General features: G+C 44.7%; 1 protein-coding gene across 1 annotated transcript in view; it reads left to right on the top strand.

The window, feature by feature from the left end:
- LOC138706528 (zinc carboxypeptidase A 1-like) overlaps positions 1-25,934 on the top strand; it is a 148,655-nt gene extending 122,721 nt beyond the window's left edge. The window contains exon 10 of the mRNA XM_069835918.1: positions 25,814-25,934. Within this exon, the coding sequence (XP_069692019.1) occupies positions 25,814-25,818 (5 nt within the window). The 3' untranslated portion in view covers positions 25,819-25,934. The remainder of the gene's footprint in view (positions 1-25,813) is intronic.
- The last annotated feature ends 698 nt before the right edge of the window (positions 25,935-26,632 follow it).

Genomic DNA, 26,632 nt, shown 5'->3' with positions numbered 1-26,632 from the left:
TTTTGATGCTATCGTGTAAGAAGTTAGTCAAGGGGGAATACAGGACCGCATCCCGTTCCTCGGTATGGCCATTATTGCCGGAGTTAGAGTCTGAAATATTTTAGGTACCCTAAAAATAAGGGTAGAAAAAAGTGCGGCGGATTTGCCGCATATTAGCGGTGATTACTAGGCAACCTGCGGGGATGCTACAGTTAAAAGGGCGGGCCTCTGAGTCGCTTCGTTTTCCTTGTGTAAAAAAAATTCCGTTTTGGAAGGTCAAAATGACCATTTTTTGAAATTTTGCCGGCCTCTCCTGTACAAACGAACGGGGATAGAGAGTTGTCCTTTATACTGAAGATAGAGTTCGACAAGCTGTATTCAACGCACTCTTCGGCTTTGTTCTTACTGCACGCACTGCGAAGTTATGGCGGCTAGAATGTCGGCAGTTTGTGTTCGCGATTGCCATTTTGATGCTATCGTGTAAGAAGTTAGTCAAGGGGGAATACAGGACCGCATCCCGTTCCTCGGTATGGCCATTATTGCCGGAGTTAGAGTCTGAAATATTTTAGGTACCCTAAAAATAAGGGTAGAAAAAAGTGCGGCGGATTTGCCGCATATTAGCGGTGATTACTAGGCAACCTGCGGGGATGCTACAGTTAAAAGGGCGGGCCTCTGAGTCGCTTCGTTTTCCTTGTGTAAAAAAAATTCCGTTTTGGAAGGTCAAAATGACCATTTTTTATTAAATTTTGCCGGCCTCTCCTGTCCAAACGAACGGGGATAGAGAGTTGTCCTTTATACTGAAGATAGAGTTCGACAAGCTGTATTCAACGCACTCTTCGGCTTTGTTCTTACTGCACGCACTGCGAAGTTATGGCGGCTAGAATGTCGGCGGAAGGGTGGTTTAAACCCTTCCCCTTTTTTTCTCGAAAATCAGTTTGTGTTCGCGATTGCCATTTTGATGCTATCGTGTAAGAAGTTAGTCAAGGGGGAATACAGGACCGCATCCCGTTCCTCGGTATGGCCATTATTGCCGGAGTTAGAGTCTGAAATATTTTAGGTACCCTAAAAATAAGGGTAGAAAAAAGTGCGGCGGATTTGCCGCATATTAGCGGTGATTACTAGGCAACCTGCGGGGATGCTACAGTTAAAAGGGCGGGCCTCTGAGTCGCTTCGTTTTCCTTGTGTAAAAAAAATTCCGTTTTGGAAGGTCAAAATGACCATTTTTTGAAATTTTGCCGGCCTCTCCTGTCCAAACGAACGGGGATAGAGAGTTGTCCTTTATACTGAAGATAGAGTTCGACAAGCTGTATTCAACGCACTCTTCGGCTTTGTTCTTACTGCACGCACTGCGAAGATATGGCGGCTAGAATGTCGGCTCGAAAATCAGTTTGTGTTCGCGATTGCCATTTTGATGCTATCGTGTAAGAAGTTAGTCAAGGGGGAATACAGGACCGCATCCCGTTCCTCGGTATGGCCATTATTGCCGGAGTTAGAGTCTGAAATATTTTAGGTACCCTAAAAATAAGGGTAGAAAAAAGTGCGGCGGATTTGCCGCATATTAGCGGTGATTACTAGGCAACCTGCGGGGATGCTACAGTTAAAAGGGCGGGCCTCTGAGTCGCTTCGTTTTCCTTGTGTAAAAAAAATTCCGTTTTGGAAGGTCAAAATGACCATTTTTTGAAATTTTGCCGGCCTCTCCTGTACAAACGAACGGGGATAGAGAGTTGTCCTTTATACTGAAGATAGAGTTCGACAAGCTGTATTCAACGCACTCTTCGGCTTTGTTCTTACTGCACGCACTGCGAAGTTATGGCGGCTAGAATGTCGGCAGTTTGTGTTCGCGATTGCCATTTTGATGCTATCGTGTAAGAAGTTAGTCAAGGGGGAATACAGGACCGCATCCCGTTCCTCGGTATGGCCATTATTGCCGGAGTTAGAGTCTGAAATATTTTAGGTACCCTAAAAATAAGGGTAGAAAAAAGTGCGGCGGATTTGCCGCATATTAGCGGTGATTACTAGGCAACCTGCGGGGATGCTACAGTTAAAAGGGCGGGCCTCTGAGTCGCTTCGTTTTCCTTGTGTAAAAAAAATTCCGTTTTGGAAGGTCAAAATGACCATTTTTTATTAAATTTTGCCGGCCTCTCCTGTCCAAACGAACGGGGATAGAGAGTTGTCCTTTATACTGAAGATAGAGTTCGACAAGCTGTATTCAACGCACTCTTCGGCTTTGTTCTTACTGCACGCACTGCGAAGTTATGGCGGCTAGAATGTCGGCGGAAGGGTGGTTTAAACCCTTCCCCTTTTTTTCTCGAAAATCAGTTTGTGTTCGCGATTGCCATTTTGATGCTATCGTGTAAGAAGTTAGTCAAGGGGGTATACAGGACCGCATCCCGTTCCTCGGTATGGCCATTATTGCCGGAGTTAGAGTCTGAAATATTTTAGGTACCCTAAAAATAAGGGTAGAAAAAAGTGCGGCGGATTTGCCGCATATTAGCGGTGATTACTAGCCAACCTGCGGGGATGCTACAGTTAAAAGGGCGGGCCTCTGAGTCGCTTCGTTTTCCTTGTGTAAAAAAAATTCCGTTTTGGAAGGTCAAAATGACCATTTTTTGAAATTTTGCCGGCCTCTCCTGTCCAAACGAACGGGGATAGAGAGTTGTCCTTTATACTGAAGATAGAGTTCGACAAGCTGTATTCAACGCACTCTTCGGCTTTGTTCTTACTGCACGCACTGCGAAGTTATGGCGGCTAGAATGTCGGCGGAAGGGTGGTTTAAACCCTTCCCCTTTTTTTCTCGAAAATCAGTTTGTGTTCGCGATTGCCATTTTGATGCTATCGTGTAAGAAGTTAGTCAAGGGGGAATACAGGACCGCATCCCGTTCCTCGGTATGGCCATTATTGCCGGAGTTAGAGTCTGAAATATTTTAGGTACCCTAAAAATAAGGGTAGAAAAAAGTGCGGCGGATTTGCCGCATATTAGCGGTGATTACTAGGCAACCTGCGGGGATGCTACAGTTAAAAGGGCGGGCCTCTGAGTCGCTTCGTTTTCCTTGTGTAAAAAAAATTCCGTTTTGGAAGGTCAAAATGACCATTTTTTGAAATTTTGCCGGCCTCTCCTGTCCAAACGAACGGGGATAGAGAGTTGTCCTTTATACTGAAGATAGAGTTCGACAAGCTGTATTCAACGCACTCTTCGGCTTTGTTCTTACTGCACGCACTGCGAAGTTATGGCGGCTAGAATGTCGGCGGAAGGGTGGTTTAAACCCTTCCCCTTTTTTTCTCGAAAATCAGTTTGTGTTCGCGATTGCCATTTTGATGCTATCGTGTAAGAAGTTAGTCAAGGGGGAATACAGGACCGCATCCCGTTCCTCGGTATGGCCATTATTGCCGGAGTTAGAGTCTGAAATATTTTAGGTACCCTAAAAATAAGGGTAGAAAAAAGTGCGGCGGATTTGCCGCATATTAGCGGTGATTACTAGGCAACCTGCGGGGATGCTACAGTTAAAAGGGCGGGCCTCTGAGTCGCTTCGTTTTCCTTGTGTAAAAAAAATTCCGTTTTGGAAGGTCAAAATGACCATTTTTTATTAAATTTTGCCGGCCTCTCCTGTCCAAACGAACGGGGATAGAGAGTTGTCCTTTATACTGAAGATAGAGTTCGACAAGCTGTATTCAACGCACTCTTCGGCTTTGTTCTTACTGCACGCACTGCGAAGTTATGGCGGCTAGAATGTCGGCGGAAGGGTGGTTTAAACCCTTCCCCTTTTTTTCTCGAAAATCAGTTTGTGTTCGCGATTGCCATTTTGATGCTATCGTGTAAGAAGTTAGTCAAGGGGGAATACAGGACCGCATCCCGTTCCTCGGTATGGCCATTATTGCCGGAGTTAGAGTCTGAAATATTTTAGGTACCCTAAAAATAAGGGTAGAAAAAAGTGCGGCGGATTTGCCGCATATTAGCGGTGATTACTAGGCAACCTGCGGGGATGCTACAGTTAAAAGGGCGGGCCTCTGAGTCGCTTCGTTTTCCTTGTGTAAAAAAAATTCCGTTTTGGAAGGTCAAAATGACCATTTTTTGAAATTTTGCCGGCCTCTCCTGTCCAAACGAACGGGGATAGAGAGTTGTCCTTTATACTGAAGATAGAGTTCGACAAGCTGTATTCAACGCACTCTTCGGCTTTGTTCTTACTGCACGCACTGCGAAGATATGGCGGCTAGAATGTCGGCTCGAAAATCAGTTTGTGTTCGCGATTGCCATTTTGATGCTATCGTGTAAGAAGTTAGTCAAGGGGGAATACAGGACCGCATCCCGTTCCTCGGTATGGCCATTATTGCCGGAGTTAGAGTCTGAAATATTTTAGGTACCCTAAAAATAAGGGTAGAAAAAAGTGCGGCGGATTTGCCGCATATTAGCGGTGATTACTAGGCAACCTGCGGGGATGCTACAGTTAAAAGGGCGGGCCTCTGAGTCGCTTCGTTTTCCTTGTGTAAAAAAAATTCCGTTTTGGAAGGTCAAAATGACCATTTTTTGAAATTTTGCCGGCCTCTCCTGTACAAACGAACGGGGATAGAGAGTTGTCCTTTATACTGAAGATAGAGTTCGACAAGCTGTATTCAACGCACTCTTCGGCTTTGTTCTTACTGCACGCACTGCGAAGTTATGGCGGCTAGAATGTCGGCAGTTTGTGTTCGCGATTGCCATTTTGATGCTATCGTGTAAGAAGTTAGTCAAGGGGGAATACAGGACCGCATCCCGTTCCTCGGTATGGCCATTATTGCCGGAGTTAGAGTCTGAAATATTTTAGGTACCCTAAAAATAAGGGTAGAAAAAAGTGCGGCGGATTTGCCGCATATTAGCGGTGATTACTAGGCAACCTGCGGGGATGCTACAGTTAAAAGGGCGGGCCTCTGAGTCGCTTCGTTTTCCTTGTGTAAAAAAAATTCCGTTTTGGAAGGTCAAAATGACCATTTTTTGAAATTTTGCCGGCCTCTCCTGTCCAAACGAACGGGGATAGAGAGTTGTCCTTTATACTGAAGATAGAGTTCGACAAGCTGTATTCAACGCACTCTTCGGCTTTGTTCTTACTGCACGCACTGCGAAGTTATGGCGGCTAGAATGTCGGCGGAAGGGTGGTTTAAACCCTTCCCCTTTTCTTCTCGAAATTCAGTTTGTGTTCGCGATTGCCATTTTGATGCTATCGTGTAAGAAGTCAGTCAAGGGGGAATACAGGACCGCATCCCGTTCCTCGGTATGGCCATTATTGCCGGAGTTAGAGTCTGAAATATTTTAGGTACCCTAAAAATAAGGGTAGAAAAAAGTGCGGCGGATTTGCCGCATATTAGCGGTGATTACTAGGCAACCTGCGGGGATGCTACAGTTAAAAGGGCGGGCCTCTGAGTCGCTTCGTTTTCCTTGTGTAAAAAAAATTCCGTTTTGGAAGGTCAAAATGACCATTTTTTATTAAATTTTGCCGGCCTCTCCTGTCCAAACGAACGGGGATAGAGAGTTGTCCTTTATACTGAAGATAGAGTTCGACAAGCTGTATTCAACGCACTCTTCGGCTTTGTTCTTACTGCACGCACTGCGAAGTTATGGCGGCTAGAATGTCGGCGGAAGGGTGGTTTAAACCCTTCCCCTTTTTTTCTCGAAAATCAGTTTGTGTTCGCGATTGCCATTTTGATGCTATCGTGTAAGAAGTTAGTCAAGGGGGAATACAGGACCGCATCCCGTTCCTCGGTATGGCCATTATTGCTGGAGTTAGAGTCTGAAATATTTTAGGTACCCTAAAAATAAGGGTAGAAAAAAGTGCGGCGGATTTGCCGCATATTAGCGGTGATTACTAGGCAACCTGCGGGGATGCTACAGTTAAAAGGGCGGGCCTCTGAGTCGCTTCGTTTTCCTTGTGTAAAAAAAATTCCGTTTTGGAAGGTCAAAATGACCATTTTTTGAAATTTTGCCGGCCTCTCCTGTCCAAACGAACGGGGATAGAGAGTTGTCCTTTATACTGAAGATAGAGTTCGACAAGCTGTATTCAACGCACTCTTCGGCTTTGTTCTTACTGCACGCACTGCGAAGTTATGGCGGCTAGAATGTCGGCGGAAGGGTGGTTTAAACCCTTCCCCTTTTTTTCTCGAAAATCAGTTTGTGTTCGCGATTGCCATTTTGATGCTCTCGTGTAAGAAGTTAGTCAAGGGGGAATACAGGACCGCATCCCGTTCCTCGGTATGGCCATTATTGCCGGAGTTAGAGTCTGAAATATTTTAGGTACCCTAAAAATAAGGGTAGAAAAAAGTGCGGCGGATTTGCCGCATATTAGCGGTGATTACTAGGCAACCTGCGGGGATGCTACAGTTAAAAGGGCGGGCCTCTGAGTCGCTTCGTTTTCCTTGTGTAAAAAAAATTCCGTTTTGGAAGGTCAAAATGACCATTTTTTGAAATTTTGCCGGCCTCTCCTGTCCAAACGAACGGGGATAGAGAGTTGTCCTTTATACTGAAGATAGAGTTCGACAAGCTGTATTCAACGCACTCTTCGGCTTTGTTCTTACTGCACGCACTGCGAAGTTATGGCGGCTAGAATGTCGGCGGAAGGGTGGTTTAAACCCTTCCCCTTTTTTTCTCGAAATTCAGTTTGTGTTCGCGATTGCCATTTTGATGCTATCGTGTAAGAAGTCAGTCAAGGGGGAATACAGGACCGCATCCCGTTCCTCGGTATGGCCATTATTGCCGGAGTTAGAGTCTGAAATATTTTAGGTACCCTAAAAATAAGGGTAGAAAAAAGTGCGGCGGATTTGCCGCATATTAGCGGTGATTACTAGGCAACCTGCGGGGATGCTACAGTTAAAAGGGCGGGCCTCTGAGTCGCTTCGTTTTCCTTGTGTAAAAAAAATTCCGTTTTGGAAGGTCAAAATGACCATTTTTTATTAAATTTTGCCGGCCTCTCCTGTCCAAACGAACGGGGATAGAGAGTTGTCCTTTATACTGAAGATAGAGTTCGACAAGCTGTATTCAACGCACTCTTCGCCTTTGTTCTTACTGCACGCACTGCGAAGTTATGGCGGCTAGAATGTCGGCGGAAGGGTGGTTTAAACCCTTCCCCTTTTTTTCTCGAAAATCAGTTTGTGTTCGCGATTGCCATTTTGATGCTATCGTGTAAGAAGTTAGTCAAGGGGGAATACAGGACCGCATCCCGTTCCTCGGTATGGCCATTATTGCTGGAGTTAGAGTCTGAAATATTTTAGGTACCCTAAAAATAAGGGTAGAAAAAAGTGCGGCGGATTTGCCGCATATTAGCGGTGATTACTAGGCAACCTGCGGGGATGCCACAGTTAAAAGGGCGGGCCTCTGAGTCGCTCCGTTTTCCTTGTGTAAAAAAAATTCCGTTTTGGAAGGTCAAAATGACCATTTTTTGAAATTTTGCCGGCCTCTCCTGTCCAAACGAACGGGGATAGAGAGTTGTCCTTTATACTGAAGATAGAGTTCGACAAGCTGTATTCAACGCACTCTTCGGCTTTGATCTTACTGCACGCACTGCGAAGTTATGGCGGCTAGAATGTCGGCTCGAAAATCAGTTTGTGTTCGCGATTGCCATTTTGATGCTATCGTGTAAGAAGTTAGTCAAGGGGGAATACAGGACCGCATCCCGTTCCTCGGTATGGCCATTATTGCCGGAGTTAGAGTCTGAAATATTTTAGGTACCCTAAAAATAAGGGTAGAAAAAAGTGCGGCGGATTTGCCGCATATTAGCGGTGATTACTAGGCAACCTGCGGGGATGCTACAGTTAAAAGGGCGGGCCTCTGAGTCGCTTCGTTTTCCTTGTGTAAAAAAAATTCCGTTTTGGAAGGTCAAAATGACCATTTTTTGAAATTTTGCCGGCCCCTCCTGTCCAAACGAACGGGGATAGAGAGTTGTCCTTTATACTGAACATAGAGTTCGACAAGCTGTATTCAACGCACTCTTCGGCTTTGTTCTTACTGCACGCACTGCGAAGTTATGGCGGCTAGAATGTCGGCGGAAGGGTGGTTTAAACCCTTCCCCTTTTTTTCTCGAAAATCAGTTTGTGTTCGCGATTGCCATTTTGATGCTATCGTGTAAGAAGTTAGTCAAGGGGGAATACAGGACCGCATCCCGTTCCTCGGTATGGCCATTATTGCCGGAGTTAGAGTCTGAAATATTTTAGGTACTCTAAAAATAAGGGTAGAAAAAAGTGCGGCGGATTTGCCGCATTTTAGCGGTGATTACTAGGCAACCTGCGGGGATGCTACAGTTAAAAGGGCGGGCCTCTGAGTCGCTTCGTTTTCCTTGTGTAAAAAAAATTCCGTTTTGGAAGGTCAAAATGACCATTTTTTGAAATTTTGCCGGCCTCTCCTGTCCAAACGAACGGGGATAGAGAGTTGTCCTTTATACTGAAGATAGAGTTCGACAAGCTGTATTCAACGCACTCTTCGGCTTTGTTCTTACTGCACGCACTGCGAAGTTATGGCGGCTAGAATGTCGGCGGAAGGGTGGTTTAAACCCTTCCCCTTTTTTTCTCGAAAATCAATTTGTGTTCGCGATTGCCATTTTGATGCTATCGTGTAAGAAGTTAGTCAAGGGGGAATACAGGACCGCATCCCGTTCCTCGGTATGGCCATTATTGCTGGAGTTAGAGTCTGAAATATTTTAGGTACCCTAAAAATAAGGGTAGAAAAAAGTGCGGCGGATTTGCCGCATATTAGCGGTGATTACTAGGCAACCTGCGAAGATGCCACAGTTAAAAGGGCGGGCCTCTGAGTCGCTCCGTTTTCCTTGTGTAAAAAAAATTCCGTTTTGGAAGGTCAAAATGACCATTTTTTGAAATTTTGCCGGCCTCTCCTGTCCAAACGAACGGGGACAGAGAGTTGTCCTTTATACTGAAGATAGAGTTCGACAAGCTGTATTCAACGCACTCTTCGGCTTTGATCTTACTGCACGCACTGCGAAGTTATGGCGGCTAGAATGTCGGCTCGAAAATCAGTTTGTGTTCGCGATTGCCATTTTGATGCTATCGTGTAAGAAGTTAGTCAAGGGGGAATACAGGACCGCATCCCGTTCCTCGGTATGGCCATTATTGCCGGAGTTAGAGTCTGAAATATTTTAGGTACCCTAAAAATAAGGGTAGAAAAAAGTGCGGCGGATTTGCCGCATATTAGCGGTGATTACTAGGCAACCTGCGGGGATGCTACAGTTAAAAGGGCGGGCCTCTGAGTCGCTTCGTTTTCCTTGTGTAAAAAAAATTCCGTTTTGGAAGGTCAAAATGACCATTTTTTGAAATTTTGCCGGCCCCTCCTGTCCAAACGAACGGGGATAGAGAGTTGTCCTTTATACTGAAGATAGAGTTCGACAAGCTGTATTCAACGCACTCTTCGGCTTTGTTCTTACTGCACGCACTGCGAAGTTATGGCGGCTAGAATGTCGGCGGAAGGGTGGTTTAAACCCTTCCCCTTTTTTTCTCGAAAATCAGTTTGTGTTCGCGATTGCCATTTTGATGCTATCGTGTAAGAAGTTAGTCAAGGGGGAATACAGGACCGCATCCCGTTCCTCGGTATGGCCATTATTGCCGGAGTTAGAGTCTGAAATATTTTAGGTACCCTAAAAATAAGGGTAGAAAAAAGTGCGGCGGATTTGCCGCATATTAGCGGTGATTACTAGGCAACCTGCGGGGATGCTACAGTTAAAAGGGCGGGCCTCTGAGTCGCTTCGTTTTCCTTGTGTAAAAAAAATTCCGTTTTGGAAGGTCAAAATGACCATTTTTTGAAATTTTGCCGGCCTCTCCTGTCCAAACGAACGGGGATAGAGAGTTGTCCTTTATACTGAAGATAGAGTTCGACAAGCCGTATTCAACGCACTCTTCGGCTTTGTTCTTACTGCACGCACTGCGAAGTTATGGCGGCTAGAATGTCGGCGGAAGGGTGGTTTAAACCCTTCCCCTTTTTTTCTCGAAAATCAGTTTGTGTTCGCGATTGCCATTTTGATGCTATCGTGTAAGAAGTTAGTCAAGGGGGAATACAGGACCGCATCCCGTTCCTCGGTATGGCCATTATTGCCGGAGTTAGAGTCTGAAATATTTTAGGTACCCTAAAAATAAGGGTAGAAAAAAGTGCGGCGGATTTGCCGCATATTAGCGGTGATTACTAGGCAACCTGCGGGGATGCTACAGTTAAAAGGGCGGGCCTCTGAGTCGCTTCGTTTTCCTTGTGTAAAAAAAATTCCGTTTTGGAAGGTCAAAATGACCATTTTTTGAAATTTTGCCGGCCTCTCCTGTCCAAACGAACGGGGATAGAGAGTTGTCCTTTATACTGAAGATAGAGTTCGACAAGCTGTATTCAACGCACTCTTCGGCTTTGTTCTTACTGCACGCACTGCGAAGTTATGGCGGCTAGAATGTCGGCGGAAGGGTGGTTTAAACCCTTCCCCTTTTTTTCTCGAAAATCAGTTTGTGTTCGCGATTGCCATTTTGATGCTATCGTGTAAGAAGTTAGTCAAGGGGGAATACAGGACCGCATCCCGTTCCTCGGTATGGCCATTATTGCCGGAGTTACAGTCTGAAATATTTTAGGTACCCTAAAAATAAGGGTAGAAAAAAGTGCGGCGGATTTGCCGCATATTAGCGGTGATTACTAGGCAACCTGCGGGGATGCTACAGTTAAAAGGGCGGGCCTCTGAGTCGCTTCGTTTTCCTTGTGTAAAAAAAATTCCGTTTTGGAAGGTCAAAATGACCATTTTTTGAAATTTTGCCGGCCCCACCTGTCCAAACGAACGGGGATAGAGAGTTGTCCTTTATACTGAAGATAGAGTTCGACAAGCTGTATTCAACGCACTCTTCGGCTTTGTTCTTACTGCACGCACTGCGAAGTTATGGCGGCTAGAATGTCGGCGGAAGGGTGGTTTAAACCCTTCCCCTTTTTTTCTCGAAAATCAGTTTGTGTTCGCGATTGCCATTTTGATGCTATCGTGTAAGAAGTTAGTCAAGGGGGAATACAGGACCGCATCCCGTTCCTCGGTATGGCCATTATTGCCGGAGTTAGAGTCTGAAATATTTTAGGTACCCTAAAAATAAGGGTAGAAAAAAGTGCGGCGGATTTGCCGCATATTAGCGGTGATTACTAGGCAACCTGCGGGGATGCCACAGTTAAAAGGGCGGGCCTCTGAGTCGCTTCGTTTTCCTTGTGTAAAAAAAATTCCGTTTTGGAAGGTCAAAATGACCATTTTTTGAAATTTTGCCGGCCTCTCCTGTCCAAACGAACGGGGATAGAGAGTTGTCCTTTATACTGAAGATAGAGTTCGGCAAGCTGTATTCAACGCACTCTTCGGCTTTGATCTTACTGCACGCACTGCGAAGTTATGGCGGCTAGAATGTCGGCTCGAAAATCAGTTTGTGTTCGCGATTGCCATTTTGATGCTATCGTGTAAGAAGTTAGTCAAGGGGGAATACAGGACCGCATCCCGTTCCTCGGTATGGCCATTATTGCCGGAGTTAGAGTCTGAAATATTTTAGGTACCCTAAAAATAAGGGTAGAAAAAAGTGCGGCGGATTAGCCGCATATTAGCGGTGATTACTAGGCAACCTGCGGGGATGCTACAGTTAAAAGGGCGGGCCTCTGAGTCGCTTCGTTTTCCTTGTGTAAAAAAAATTCCGTTTTGGAAGGTCAAAATGACCATTTTTTGAAATTTTGCCGGCCCCTCCTGTCCAAACGAACGGGGATAGAGAGTTGTCCTTTATACTGAAGATAGAGTTCGACAAGCTGTATTCAACGCACTCTTCGGCTTTGTTCTTACTGCACGCACTGCGAAGTTATGGCGGCTAGAATGTCGGCTCGAAAATCAGTTTGTGTTCGCGATTGCCATTTTGATGCTATCGTGTAAGAAGTTAGTCAAGGGGGAATACAGGACCGCATCCCGTTCCTCGGTATGGCCATTATTGCCGGAGTTAGAGTCTGAAATATTTTAGGTACCCTAAAAATAAGGGTAGAAAAAAGTGCGGCGGATTTGCCGCATATTAGCGGTGATTACTAGGCAACCTGCGGGGATGCTACAGTTAAAAGGGCGGGCCTCTGAGTCGCTTCGTTTTCCTTGTGTAAAAAAAATTCCGTTTTGGAAGGTCAAAATGACCATTTTTTGAAATTTTGCCGGCCCCTCCTGTCCAAACGAACGGGGATAGAGAGTTGTCCTTTATACTGAACATAGAGTTCGACAAGCTGTATTCAACGCACTCTTCGGCTTTGTTCTTACTGCACGCACTGCGAAGTTATGGCGGCTAGAATGTCGGCGGAAGGGTGGTTTAAACCCTTCCCCTTTTTTTCTCGAAAATCAGTTTGTGTTCGCGATTGCCATTTTGATGCTATCGTGTAAGAAGTTAGTCAAGGGGGAATACAGGACCGCATCCCGTTCCTCGGTATGGCCATTATTGCCGGAGTTAGAGTCTGAAATATTTTAGGTACTCTAAAAATAAGGGTAGAAAAAAGTGCGGCGGATTTGCCGCATTTTAGCGGTGATTACTAGGCAACCTGCGGGGATGCTACAGTTAAAAGGGCGGGCCTCTGAGTCGCTTCGTTTTCCTTGTGTAAAAAAAATTCCGTTTTGGAAGGTCAAAATGACCATTTTTTGAAATTTTGCCGGCCTCTCCTGTCCAAACGAACGGGGATAGAGAGTTGTCCTTTATACTGAAGATAGAGTTCGACAAGCTGTATTCAACGCACTCTTCGGCTTTGTTCTTACTGCACGCACTGCGAAGTTATGGCGGCTAGAATGTCGGCGGAAGGGTGGTTTAAACCCTTCCCCTTTTTTTCTCGAAAATCAATTTGTGTTCGCGATTGCCATTTTGATGCTATCGTGTAAGAAGTTAGTCAAGGGGGAATACAGGACCGCATCCCGTTCCTCGGTATGGCCATTATTGCTGGAGTTAGAGTCTGAAATATTTTAGGTACCCTAAAAATAAGGGTAGAAAAAAGTGCGGCGGATTTGCCGCATATTAGCGGTGATTACTAGGCAACCTGCGAAGATGCCACAGTTAAAAGGGCGGGCCTCTGAGTCGCTCCGTTTTCCTTGTGTAAAAAAAATTCCGTTTTGGAAGGTCAAAATGACCATTTTTTGAAATTTTGCCGGCCTCTCCTGTCCAAACGAACGGGGACAGAGAGTTGTCCTTTATACTGAAGATAGAGTTCGACAAGCTGTATTCAACGCACTCTTCGGCTTTGATCTTACTGCACGCACTGCGAAGTTATGGCGGCTAGAATGTCGGCTCGAAAATCAGTTTGTGTTCGCGATTGCCATTTTGATGCTATCGTGTAAGAAGTTAGTCAAGGGGGAATACAGGACCGCATCCCGTTCCTCGGTATGGCCATTATTGCCGGAGTTAGAGTCTGAAATATTTTAGGTACCCTAAAAATAAGGGTAGAAAAAAGTGCGGCGGATTTGCCGCATATTAGCGGTGATTACTAGGCAACCTGCGGGGATGCTACAGTTAAAAGGGCGGGCCTCTGAGTCGCTTCGTTTTCCTTGTGTAAAAAAAATTCCGTTTTGGAAGGTCAAAATGACCATTTTTTGAAATTTTGCCGGCCCCTCCTGTCCAAACGAACGGGGATAGAGAGTTGTCCTTTATACTGAAGATAGAGTTCGACAAGCTGTATTCAACGCACTCTTCGGCTTTGTTCTTACTGCACGCACTGCGAAGTTATGGCGGCTAGAATGTCGGCGGAAGGGTGGTTTAAACCCTTCCCCTTTTTTTCTCGAAAATCAGTTTGTGTTCGCGATTGCCATTTTGATGCTATCGTGTAAGAAGTTAGTCAAGGGGGAATACAGGACCGCATCCCGTTCCTCGGTATGGCCATTATTGCCGGAGTTAGAGTCTGAAATATTTTAGGTACCCTAAAAATAAGGGTAGAAAAAAGTGCGGCGGATTTGCCGCATATTAGCGGTGATTACTAGGCAACCTGCGGGGATGCTACAGTTAAAAGGGCGGGCCTCTGAGTCGCTTCGTTTTCCTTGTGTAAAAAAAATTCCGTTTTGGAAGGTCAAAATGACCATTTTTTGAAATTTTGCCGGCCTCTCCTGTCCAAACGAACGGGGATAGAGAGTTGTCCTTTATACTGAAGATAGAGTTCGACAAGCCGTATTCAACGCACTCTTCGGCTTTGTTCTTACTGCACGCACTGCGAAGTTATGGCGGCTAGAATGTCGGCGGAAGGGTGGTTTAAACCCTTCCCCTTTTTTTCTCGAAAATCAGTTTGTGTTCGCGATTGCCATTTTGATGCTATCGTGTAAGAAGTTAGTCAAGGGGGAATACAGGACCGCATCCCGTTCCTCGGTATGGCCATTATTGCCGGAGTTAGAGTCTGAAATATTTTAGGTACCCTAAAAATAAGGGTAGAAAAAAGTGCGGCGGATTTGCCGCATATTAGCGGTGATTACTAGGCAACCTGCGGGGATGCTACAGTTAAAAGGGCGGGCCTCTGAGTCGCTTCGTTTTCCTTGTGTAAAAAAAATTCCGTTTTGGAAGGTCAAAATGACCATTTTTTGAAATTTTGCCGGCCTCTCCTGTCCAAACGAACGGGGATAGAGAGTTGTCCTTTATACTGAAGATAGAGTTCGACAAGCTGTATTCAACGCACTCTTCGGCTTTGTTCTTACTGCACGCACTGCGAAGTTATGGCGGCTAGAATGTCGGCGGAAGGGTGGTTTAAACCCTTCCCCTTTTTTTCTCGAAAATCAGTTTGTGTTCGCGATTGCCATTTTGATGCTATCGTGTAAGAAGTTAGTCAAGGGGGAATACAGGACCGCATCCCGTTCCTCGGTATGGCCATTATTGCCGGAGTTACAGTCTGAAATATTTTAGGTACCCTAAAAATAAGGGTAGAAAAAAGTGCGGCGGATTTGCCGCATATTAGCGGTGATTACTAGGCAACCTGCGGGGATGCTACAGTTAAAAGGGCGGGCCTCTGAGTCGCTTCGTTTTCCTTGTGTAAAAAAAATTCCGTTTTGGAAGGTCAAAATGACCATTTTTTGAAATTTTGCCGGCCCCACCTGTCCAAACGAACGGGGATAGAGAGTTGTCCTTTATACTGAAGATAGAGTTCGACAAGCTGTATTCAACGCACTCTTCGGCTTTGTTCTTACTGCACGCACTGCGAAGTTATGGCGGCTAGAATGTCGGCGGAAGGGTGGTTTAAACCCTTCCCCTTTTTTTCTCGAAAATCAGTTTGTGTTCGCGATTGCCATTTTGATGCTATCGTGTAAGAAGTTAGTCAAGGGGGAATACAGGACCGCATCCCGTTCCTCGGTATGGCCATTATTGCCGGAGTTAGAGTCTGAAATATTTTAGGTACCCTAAAAATAAGGGTAGAAAAAAGTGCGGCGGATTTGCCGCATATTAGCGGTGATTACTAGGCAACCTGCGGGGATGCCACAGTTAAAAGGGCGGGCCTCTGAGTCGCTTCGTTTTCCTTGTGTAAAAAAAATTCCGTTTTGGAAGGTCAAAATGACCATTTTTTGAAATTTTGCCGGCCTCTCCTGTCCAAACGAACGGGGATAGAGAGTTGTCCTTTATACTGAAGATAGAGTTCGGCAAGCTGTATTCAACGCACTCTTCGGCTTTGATCTTACTGCACGCACTGCGAAGTTATGGCGGCTAGAATGTCGGCTCGAAAATCAGTTTGTGTTCGCGATTGCCATTTTGATGCTATCGTGTAAGAAGTTAGTCAAGGGGGAATACAGGACCGCATCCCGTTCCTCGGTATGGCCATTATTGCCGGAGTTAGAGTCTGAAATATTTTAGGTACCCTAAAAATAAGGGTAGAAAAAAGTGCGGCGGATTAGCCGCATATTAGCGGTGATTACTAGGCAACCTGCGGGGATGCTACAGTTAAAAGGGCGGGCCTCTGAGTCGCTTCGTTTTCCTTGTGTAAAAAAAATTCCGTTTTGGAAGGTCAAAATGACCATTTTTTGAAATTTTGCCGGCCCCTCCTGTCCAAACGAACGGGGATAGAGAGTTGTCCTTTATACTGAAGATAGAGTTCGACAAGCTGTATTCAACGCACTCTTCGGCTTTGTTCTTACTGCACGCACTGCGAAGTTATGGCGGCTAGAATGTCGGCGGAAGGGTGGTTTAAACCCTTCCCCTTTTTTTCTCGAAAATCAGTTTGTGTTCGCGATTGCCATTTTGATGCTATCGTGTAAGAAGTTAGTCAAGGGGGAATACAGGACCGCATCCCGTTCCTCGGTATGGCCATTATTGCCGGAGTTAGAGTCTGAAATATTTTAGGTACCCTAAAAATAAGGGTAGAAAAAAGTGCGGCGGATTTGCCGCATATTAGCGGTGATTACTAGGCAACCTGCGGGGATGCTACAGTTAAAAGGGCGGGCCTCTGAGTCGCTTCGTTTTCCTTGTGTAAAAAAAATTCCGTTTTGGAAGGTCAAAATGACCATTTTTTGAAATTTTGCCGGCCTCTCCTGTCCAAACGAACGGGGATAGAGAGTTGTCCTTTATACTGAAGATAGAGTTCGACAAGCTGTATTCAACGCACTCTTCGGCTTTGTTCTTACTGCACGCACTGCGAAGTTATGGCGGCTAGAATGTCGGCTCGAAAATCAGTTTGTGTTCGCGATTGCCATTTTGATGCTATCGTGTAAGAAGTTAGTCAAGGGGGAATACAGGACCGCATCCCGTTCCTCGGTATGGCCATTATTGCCGGAGTTAGAGTCTGAAATATTTTAGGTACCCTAAAAATAAGGGTAGAAAAAAGTGCGGCGGATTTGCCGCATATTAGCGGTGATTACTAGGCAACCTGCGGGGATGCTACAGTTAAAAGGGCGGGCCTCTGAGTCGCTTCGTTTTCCTTGTGTAAAAAAAATTCCGTTTTGGAAGGTCAAAATGACCATTTTTTGAAATTTTGCCGGCCTCTCCTGTCCAAACGAACGGGGATAGAGAGTTGTCCTTTATACTGAAGATAGAGTTCGACAAGCTGTATTCAACGCACTCTTCGGCTTTGTTCTTACTGCACGCACTGCGAAGTTATGGCGGCTAGAATGTCGGCGGAAGGGTGGTTTAAACCCTTCCCCTTTTTTTCTCGAAAATCAGTTTGTGTTCGCGATTGCCATTTTGATGCTATCGTGTAAGAAGTTAGTCAAGGGGGAATAAAGGACCGCATCCCGTTCCTCGGTATGGCCATTATTGCCGGAGTTAGAGTCTGAAATATTTTAGGTACCCTAAAAATAAGGGTAGAAAAAAGTGCGGCGGATTTGCCGCATATTAGCGGTGATTACTAGGCAACCTGCGGGGATGCTACAGTTAAAAGGGCGGGCCTCTGAGTCGCTTCGTTTTCCTTGTGTAAAAAAAATTCCGTTTTGGAAGGTCAAAATGACCATTTTTTATTAAATTTTGCCGGCCTCTCCTGTCCAAACGAACGGGGATAGAGAGTTGTCCTTTATACTGAAGATAGAGTTCGACAAGCTGTATTCAACGCACTCTTCGGCTTTGTTCTTACTGCACGCACTGCGAAGTTATGGCGGCTAGAATGTCGGCGGAAGGGTGGTTTAAACCCTTCCCCTTTTTTTCTCGAAAATCAGTTTGTGTTCGCGATTGCCATTTTGATGCTATCGTGTAAGAAGTTAGTCAAGGGGGAATACAGGACCGCATCCCGTTCCTCGGTATGGCCATTATTGCCGGAGTTAGAGTCTGAAATATTTTAGGTACCCTAAAAATAAGGGTAGAAAAAAGTGCGGCGGATTTGCCGCATATTAGCGGTGATTACTAGGCAACCTGCGGGAATGCTACAGTTAAAAGGGCGGGCCTCTGAGTCGCTTCGTTTTCCTTGTGTAAAAAAAATTCCGTTTTGGAAGGTCAAAATGACCATTTTTTGAAATTTTGCCGGCCTCTCCTGTCCAAACGAACGGGGATAGAGAGTTGTCCTTTATACTGAAGATAGAGTTCGACAAGCTGTATTCAACGCACTCTTCGGCTTTGTTCTTACTGCACGCACTGCGAAGATATGGCGGCTAGAATGTCGGCTCGAAAATCAGTTTGTGTTCGCGATTGCCATTTTGATGCTATCGTGTAAGAAGTTAGTCAAGGGGGAATACAGGACCGCATCCCGTTCCTCGGTATGGCCATTATTGCCGGAGTTAGAGTCTGAAATATTTTAGGTACCCTAAAAATAAGGGTAGAAAAAAGTGCGGCGGATTTGCCGCATATTAGCGGTGATTACTAGGCAACCTGCGGGGATGCTACAGTTAAAAGGGCGGGCCTCTGAGTCGCTTCGTTTTCCTTGTGTAAAAAAAATTCCGTTTTGGAAGGTCAAAATGACCATTTTTTGAAATTTTGCCGGCCTCTCCTGTCCAAACGAACGGGGATAGAGAGTTGTCCTTTATACTGAAGATAGAGTTCGACAAGCTGTATTCAACGCACTCTTCGGCTTTGTTCTTACTGCACGCACTGCGAAGTTATGGCGGCTAGAATGTCGGCGGAAGGGTGGTTTAAACCCTTCCCCTTTTTTTCTCGAAAATCAGTTTGTGTTCGCGATTGCCATTTTGATGCTATCGTGTAAGAAGTTAGTCAAGGGGGAATACAGGACCGCATCCCGTTCCTCGGTATGGCCATTATTGCCGGAGTTAGAGTCTGAAATATTTTAGGTACCCTAAAAATAAGGGTAGAAAAAAGTGCGGCGGATTTGCCGCATATTAGCGGTGATTACTAGGCAACCTGCGGGGATGCTACAGTTAAAAGGGCGGGCCTCTGAGTCGCTTCGTTTTCCTTGTGTAAAAAAAATTCCGTTTTGGAAGGTCAAAATTACCATTTTTTGAAATTTTGCCGGCCTCTCCTGTCCAAACGAACGGGGATAGAGAGTTGTCCTTTATACTGAAGATAGAGTTCGACAAGCTGTATTCAACGCACTCTTCGGCTTTGTTCTTACTGCACGCACTGCGAAGTTATGGCGGCTAGAATGTCGGCGGAAGGGTGGTTTAAACCCTTCCCCTTTTTTTCTCGAAATTCAGTTTGTGTTCGCGATTGCCATTTTGATGCTATCGTGTAAGAAGTCAGTCAAGGGGGAATACAGGACCGCATCCCGTTCCTCGGTATGGCCATTATTGCCGGAGTTAGAGTCTGAAATATTTTAGGTACCCTAAAAATAAGGGTAGAAAAAAGTGCGGCGGATTTGCCGCATATTAGCGGTGATTACTAGGCAACCTGCGGGGATGCTACAGTTAAAAGGGCGGGCCTCTGAGTCGCTTCGTTTTCCTTGTGTAAAAAAAATTCCGTTTTGGAAGGTCAAAATGACCATTTTTTGAAATTTTGCCTGCCCCTCCTGTCCAAACGAACGGGGATAGAGAGTTGTCCTTTATGCTGAAGATAGAGTTCGACAAGCTGTATTCAACGCACTCTTCGGCTTTGTTCTTACTGCACGCACTGCGAAGTTATGGCGGCTAGAATGTCGGCTCGAAAATCAGTTTGTGTTCGCGATTGCCATTTTGATGCTATCGTGTAAGAAGTTAGTCAAGGGGGAATACAGGACCGCATCCCGTTCCTCGGTATGGCCATTATTGCCGGAGTTAGAGTCTGAAATATTTTAGGTACCCTAAAAATAAGGGTAGAAAAAAGTGCGGCGGATTTGCCGCATATTAGCGGTGATTACTAGGCAACCTGCGGGGATGCTACAGTTAAAAGGGCGGGCCTCTGAGTCGCTTCGTTTTCCTTGTGTAAAAAAAATTCCGTTTTGGAAGGTCAAAATTACCATTTTTTGAAATTTTGCCGGCCTCTCCTGTCCAAACGAACGGGGATAGAGAGTTGTCCTTTATACTGAAGATAGAGTTCGACAAGCTGTATTCAACGCACTCTTCGGCTTTGTTCTTACTGCACGCACTGCGAAGATATGGCGGCTAGAATGTCGGCTCGAAAATCAGTTTGTGATCGCGATTGCCATTTTGATGCTATCGTGTAAGAAGTTAGTCAAGGGGGAATACAGGACCGCATCCCGTTCCTCGGTATGGCCATTATTGCCGGAGTTAGAGTCTGAAATATTTTAGGTACCCTAAAAATAAGGGTAGAAAAAAGTGCGGCGGATTTGCCGCATATTAGCGGTGATTACTAGGCAACCTGCGGGGATGCTACAGTTAAAAGGGCGGGCCTCTGAGTCGCTTCGTTTTCCTTGTGTAAAAAAAATTCCGTTTTGGAAGGTCAAAATGACCATTTTTTATTACATTTTGCCGGCCTCTCCTGTCCAAACGAACGGGGATAGAGAGTTGTCCTTTATACTGAAGATAGAGTTCGACAAGCTGTATTCAACGCACTCTTCGCCTTTGTTCTTACTGCACGCACTGCGAAGTTATGGCGGCTAGAATGTCGGCGGAAGGGTGGTTTAAACCCTTCCCCTTTTTTTCTCGAAAATCAGTTTGTGTTCGCGATTGCCATTTTGATGCTCTCGTGTAAGAAGTTAGTCAAGGGGGAATACAGGACCGCATCCCGTTCCTCGGTATGGCCATTATTGCCGGAGTTAGAGTCTGAAATATTTTAGGTACCCTAAAAATAAGGGTAGAAAAAAGTGCGGCGGATTTGCCGCATATTAGCGGTGATTACTAGGCAACCTGCGGGGATGCTACAGTTAAAAGGGCGGGCCTCTGAGTCGCTTCGTTTTCCTTGTGTAAAAAAAATTCCGTTTTGGAAGGTCAAAATGACCATTTTTTGAAATTTTGCCGGCCTCTCCTGTCCAAACGAACGGGGATAGAGAGTTGTCCTTTATACTGAAGATAGAGTTCGACAAGCTGTATTCAACGCACTCTTCGGCTTTGTTCTTACTGCACGCACTGCGAAGTTATGGCGGCTAGAATGTCGGCGGAAGGGTGGTTTAAACCCTTCCCCTTTTTTTCTCGAAAATCAGTTTGTGTTCGCGATTGCCATTTTGATGCTATCGTGTAAGAAGTTAGTCAAGGGGGAATACAGGACCGCATCCCGTTCCTCGGTATGGCCATTATTGCCGGAGTTAGAGTCTGAAATATTTTAGGTACCCTAAAAATAAGGGTAGAAAAAAGTGCGGCGGATTTGCCGCATATTAGCGGTGATTACTAGGCAACCTGCGGGGATGCTACAGTTAAAAGGGCGGGCCTCTGAGTCGCTTCGTTTTCCTTGTGTAAAAAAAATTCCGTTTTGGAAGGTCAAAATGACCATTTTTTATTAAATTTTGCCGGCCTCTCCTGTCCAAACGAACGGGGATAGAGAGTTGTCCTTTATACTGAAGATAGAGTTCGACAAGCTGTATTCAACGCACTCTTCGGCTTTGTTCTTACTGCACGCACTGCGAAGTTATGGCGGCTAGAATGTCGGCGGAAGGGTGGTTTAAACCCTTCCCCTTTTTTTCTCGAAAATCAGTTTGTGTTCGCGATTGCCATTTTGATGCTATCGTGTAAGAAGTTAGTCAAGGGGGAATACAGGACCGCATCCCGTTCCTCGGTATGGCCATTATTGCCGGAGTTAGAGTCTGAAATATTTTAGGTACCCTAAAAATAAGGGTAGAAAAAAGTGCGGCGGATTTGCCGCATATTAGCGGTGATTACTAGGCAACCTGCGGGGATGCTACAGTTAAAAGGGCGGGCCTCTGAGTCGCTTCGTTTTCCTTGTGTAAAAAAAATTCCGTTTTGGAAGGTCAAAATGACCATTTTTTGAAATTTTGCCGGCCTCTCCTGTCCAAACGAACGGGGATAGAGAGTTGTCCTTTATACTGAAGATAGAGTTCGACAAGCTGTATTCAACGCACTCTTCGGCTTTGTTCTTACTGCACGCACTGCGAAGTTATGGCGGCTAGAATGTCGGCGGAAGGGTGGTTTAAACCCTTCCCCTTTTTTTCTCGAAATTCAGTTTGTGTTCGCGATTGCCATTTTGATGCTATCGTGTAAGAAGTCAGTCAAGGGGGAATACAGGACCGCATCCCGTTCCTCGGTATGGCCATTATTGCCGGAGTTAGAGTCTGAAATATTTTAGGTACCCTAAAAATAAGGGTAGAAAAAAGTGCGGCGGATTTGCCGCATATTAGCGGTGATTACTAGGCAACCTGCGGGGATGCTACAGTTAAAAGGGCGGGCCTCTGAGTCGCTTCGTTTTCCTTGTGTAAAAAAAATTCCGTTTTGGAAGGTCAAAATGACCATTTTTTATTAAATTTTGCCGGCCTCTCCTGTCCAAACGAACGGGGATAGAGAGTTGTCCTTTATACTGAAGATAGAGTTCGACAAGCTGTATTCAACGCACTCTTCGGCTTTGTTCTTACTGCACGCACTGCGAAGTTATGGCGGCTAGAATGTCGGCTCGAAAATCAGTTTGTGTTCGCGATTGCCATTTTGATGCTATCGTGTAAGAAGTTAGTCAAGGGGGAATACAGGACCGCATCCCGTTCCTCGGTATGGCCATTATTGCCGGAGTTAGAGTCTGAAATATTTTAGGTACCCTAAAAATAAGGGTAGAAAAAAGTGCGGCGGATTTGCCGCATATTAGCGGTGATTACTAGGCAACCTGCGGGGATGCTACAGTTAAAAGGGCGGGCCTCTGAGTCGCTTCGTTTTCCTTGTGTAAAAAAAATTCCGTTTTGGAAGGTCAAAATGACCATTTTTTGAAATTTTGCCGGCCTCTCCTGTCCAAACGAACGGGGATAGAGAGTTGTCCTTTATACTGAAGATAGAGTTCGACAAGCTGTATTCAACGCACTCTTCGGCTTTGTTCTTACTGCACGCACTGCGAAGTTATGGCGGCTAGAATGTCGGCGGAAGGGTGGTTCCCCTTTTTTTCTCGAAAATCAGTTTGTGTTCGCGATTGCCATTTTGATGCTATCGTGTAAGAAGTTAGTCAAGGGGGAATACAGGACCGCATCCCGTTCCTCGGTATGGCCATTATTGCCGGAGTTAGAGTCTGAAATATTTTAGGTACCCTAAAAATAAGGGTAGAAAAAAGTGCGGCGGATTTGCCGCATATTAGCGGTGATTACTAGGCAACCTGCGGGGATGCTACAGTTAAAAGGGCGGGCCTCTGAGTCGCTTCGTTTTCCTTGTGTAAAAAAAATTCCGTTTTGGAAGGTCAAAATGACCATTTTTTGAAATTTTGCCGGCCTCTCCTGTCCAAACGAACGGGGATAGAGAGTTGTCCTTTATACTGAAGATAGAGTTCGACAAGCTGTATTCAACGCACTCTTCGGCTTTGTTCTTACTGCACGCACTGCGAAGGTATGGCGGCTAGAATGTCGGCGGAAGGGTGGTTTAAACCCTTCCCCTTTTTTTCTCGAAAATCAGTTTGTGTTCGCGATTGCCATTTTGATGCTATCGTGTAAGAAGTTAGTCAAGGGGGAATACAGGACCGCATCCCGTTCCTCGGTATGGCCATTATTGCCGGAGTTAGAGTCTGAAATATTTTAGGTACCCTAAAAATAAGGGTAGAAAAAAGTGCGGCGGATTTGCCGCATATTAGCGGTGATTACTAGGCAACCTGCGGGGATGCTACAGTTAAAAGGGCGGGCCTCTGAGTCGCTTCGTTTTCCTTGTGTAAAAAAAATTCCGTTTTGGAAGGTCAAAATGACCATTTTTTGAAATTTTGCCGGCCTCTCCTGTCCAAACGAACGGGGATAGAGAGTTGTCCTTTATACTGAAGATAGAGTTCGACAAGCTGTATTCAACGCACTCTTCGGCTTTGTTCTTACTGCACGCACTGCGAAGTTATGGCGGCTAGAATGTCGGCTCGAAAATCAGTTTGTGTTCGCGATTGCCATTTTGATGCTATCGTGTAAGAAGTTAGTCAAGGGGGAATACATGGCCGCATCCCGTTCTTCGGCATGGCCACTATATCCGGAATAAGAGACTCAAATGTTTCAGGTACCCAAAAATTAAGGCTAGGAAAAAGTGCGGCGGATTTGCCGGATTTTAGCGGTGATTACTAAGGAAGATGCGGGGATGCTACAGTTAAAAGGGCGGGCCTCTGAGCCCCTTCGTTCTCCTTCTGTAGAGAAAAGTCTGTTTTGGAAGGTGAAAATGACCATTTTTTTTAATTGTGCCGGTCTCTCTCGTCGAAACGCAGGAGGATAGAGAGTTGTACTTTTTACTGGAGATAGAGTTCGACGAGCTGTATTCAACGCACTCATCGGCATTGTTGTGACTACACGTACTGCGGACTTATGGCGGCAAGAATGTCGGCGGAAGGGTGGTTTAAACCCTTCCCCTTTTTTTCTCGAAAATCAGAAAGTGTTCGCGATTGCCATTTTGATGCTATCGTGTAAGACGTAAGTCAATGGGGAATACATGGCCGCATCCCGTTCCTCGGTATGGCCATTATTTCCGGAATTAGAGACTCAAATATTTCAGGTACCCAAAAATTAAGGCTAGGAAAAAGTACGGCGGATTTGCCGGATTTTAGCGGTGATTACTAAGGAAGATGCGGGGATGCTACAATTAAAAGGGCGGGCCTCTGTGTCCCTTCGTTCTCCTTGTGGAGAAAAAAGTCTGTTTTGGAAGGTGAAAATGAAAATTTTTTTAAATTTTGCCGGTCTCTCTCGTCCAAACCCAGGGGGATAGAGAGTTGTCCTTTATACTGGAGATAGAGTTCGACGAGCTGTATTCAACGCACTCATCGGCATTGTTGTGACTACACGTACTGCGGACTTATGGCGGCAAGAATGTCAGAAAGTGTTCGAGATGGCCATTTTGATGCTATCTTCTGAGAAGTAAGTCAAGGGGGAATACATGGCCGTATCCCGTTCCTCGGTATGGCCATTATTTCCGGAAATATAGGCCATATCGATGAACGGGATGTATTCTTGTATTCCCTCTTGTGTTACTTCGGACTCACGATACCATGAAAATGGGAATCTCAATCAAAATCTGATTAAACTGAAAAAATACCAAGGCTAAGTATCGCGCCTACATTCTGGCTGCCATATCTCCGCCGTATGTGTAGTGAGAAGAAAGCTGATAAATGCGGCGAGTAGATCTGGACGAACTCTCTCTGTAGTTTAAGAGTCAACTCTCTGTCCCGAGGCATATGGACGGTAGGAACCGTGATATTAAAAAAAGTGGTGATTTTGGCCTACCAAGAACAGAATTTTCTCGACACGAGTTGAACGAAGGGGTCTCAGAGACCTGTCCTTTTCACTGTAGCATCCCCGCATATTACTAATATTCACGAATAAAATCCAGCAAATCCCTTGCACTTTTTCGTAGTCTCGTGCTCTTGAGCTGTGCATTTTTTATCACTTGCAGTGTGATAATTCCTCTTGACACTGATTGTTGTTTGCCATTAGGTATAGCCCTACATCATCTTTAGAAATGTGAGATTTCTTCAAAATGTTGGCATTTAGTGCTTTTTGTCTCGTCTGGAAGCTCCTTTTTTATAGTTTTTAAAAAGTATATAATTTTTTCTCATTATCTAAGTAGTCTCGCAATTATTTGGACATTTTATGTAGTAATAATGGCATTGTATTTTGGATACCTTATACCATCTGCAGTGTCTGTTTCTCGTATTTCACATTTTGTGACATTTATTATCCTTGCAACGGACAAAATGTAGATTTCAAATAGGGCAAAAGACTTCACTGGGGTACCAAGTCCAAATTCAAAATTGTGTCTATGTTGCAAACTGAAATTATTATTTTAAATTAAATGTAGTTATTGAATTCCATGATTATAGTGATATAATTATTCTAATGTGGGATATGTTTTGAATGTTTGATTTTTCAGTTATGAATATTTTTCCTTTGGCATTCTTCATTTGCTTTGTCTTGTTTATGTATTTCATAATGTCTTTGTTGCATTGTTGATATGAAACAGATATATTAGAGCTATAACATTGCTTTTGCTTATGTGTGCAGGCTGATTCCTCGGGTAGATGGTAGCATGTCGCTGGAGTGCCTGACAGTGATGTTTCGTTCATGTCGCAGACTGGTGTGATCATATTTGCAGCACTGTCCTCGTGACATGATACAGCTGGACACGTAAAGAGTTGCAATGTGAGGAGAAGGTAAGGTTGAAAGAATGAGTGGATTAGTTAAATAATACCAGTTTATTTCATGAAATGTATTAAACAGCTTAATTTCACTATAATACGTGTGTGTGTGTAATATGTATAAAGGAATAGAGGAGAAATAATTCTTAATAATAAGAGACATACTGTAAACTGCATAAAAGCTAATTTCATTGTCAACGATTTTCAGTACCCAACATGTTACAACTGTTGGTAGGAGGCTCACAGTATAAAATGTAGACGTCATTATGTCTAGTGTTTCGTAAAGAGAAGGTGTTGAAGGAATAGATTATGGAGACGCAATGTGTAATGAATAACTTTCAGTCTAGTGACTACAACATTACATGAGTGGTGTTATAAGTTTATTAAGCAATGTAGAAACAGGATATATTTATGAAGTCTATTTTAACAAAGAAATGTTTGTATAATGTTGATGATAATTTTTTAAATATACATTTGAATCTAAATGTTTGACTATGCCTGTATACTTTGTATTTTATGACAATAAAGTAATGTCAATATGAACAAAATGACATGAAGGAGGAATGCTTTCCGTGGACTCTTTGCTTGGAAGCCATCAGCACTTTGTGCTTAACTAGTGAGCTAAAATAACATGCATTTACGTCATTGAGTTAATACCTTACATTGCAATTGAGGCTAACCACAC

The sequence above is a fragment of the Periplaneta americana genome, chromosome 9 (assembly GCF_040183065.1).
Source record: "Periplaneta americana isolate PAMFEO1 chromosome 9, P.americana_PAMFEO1_priV1, whole genome shotgun sequence".
Taxonomy (NCBI): Eukaryota; Metazoa; Arthropoda; class Insecta; order Blattodea; family Blattidae; genus Periplaneta; species Periplaneta americana.
Note: the sequence above shows the minus strand (reverse complement) of the source record. Positions and strands in the feature narration are given on the sequence as shown.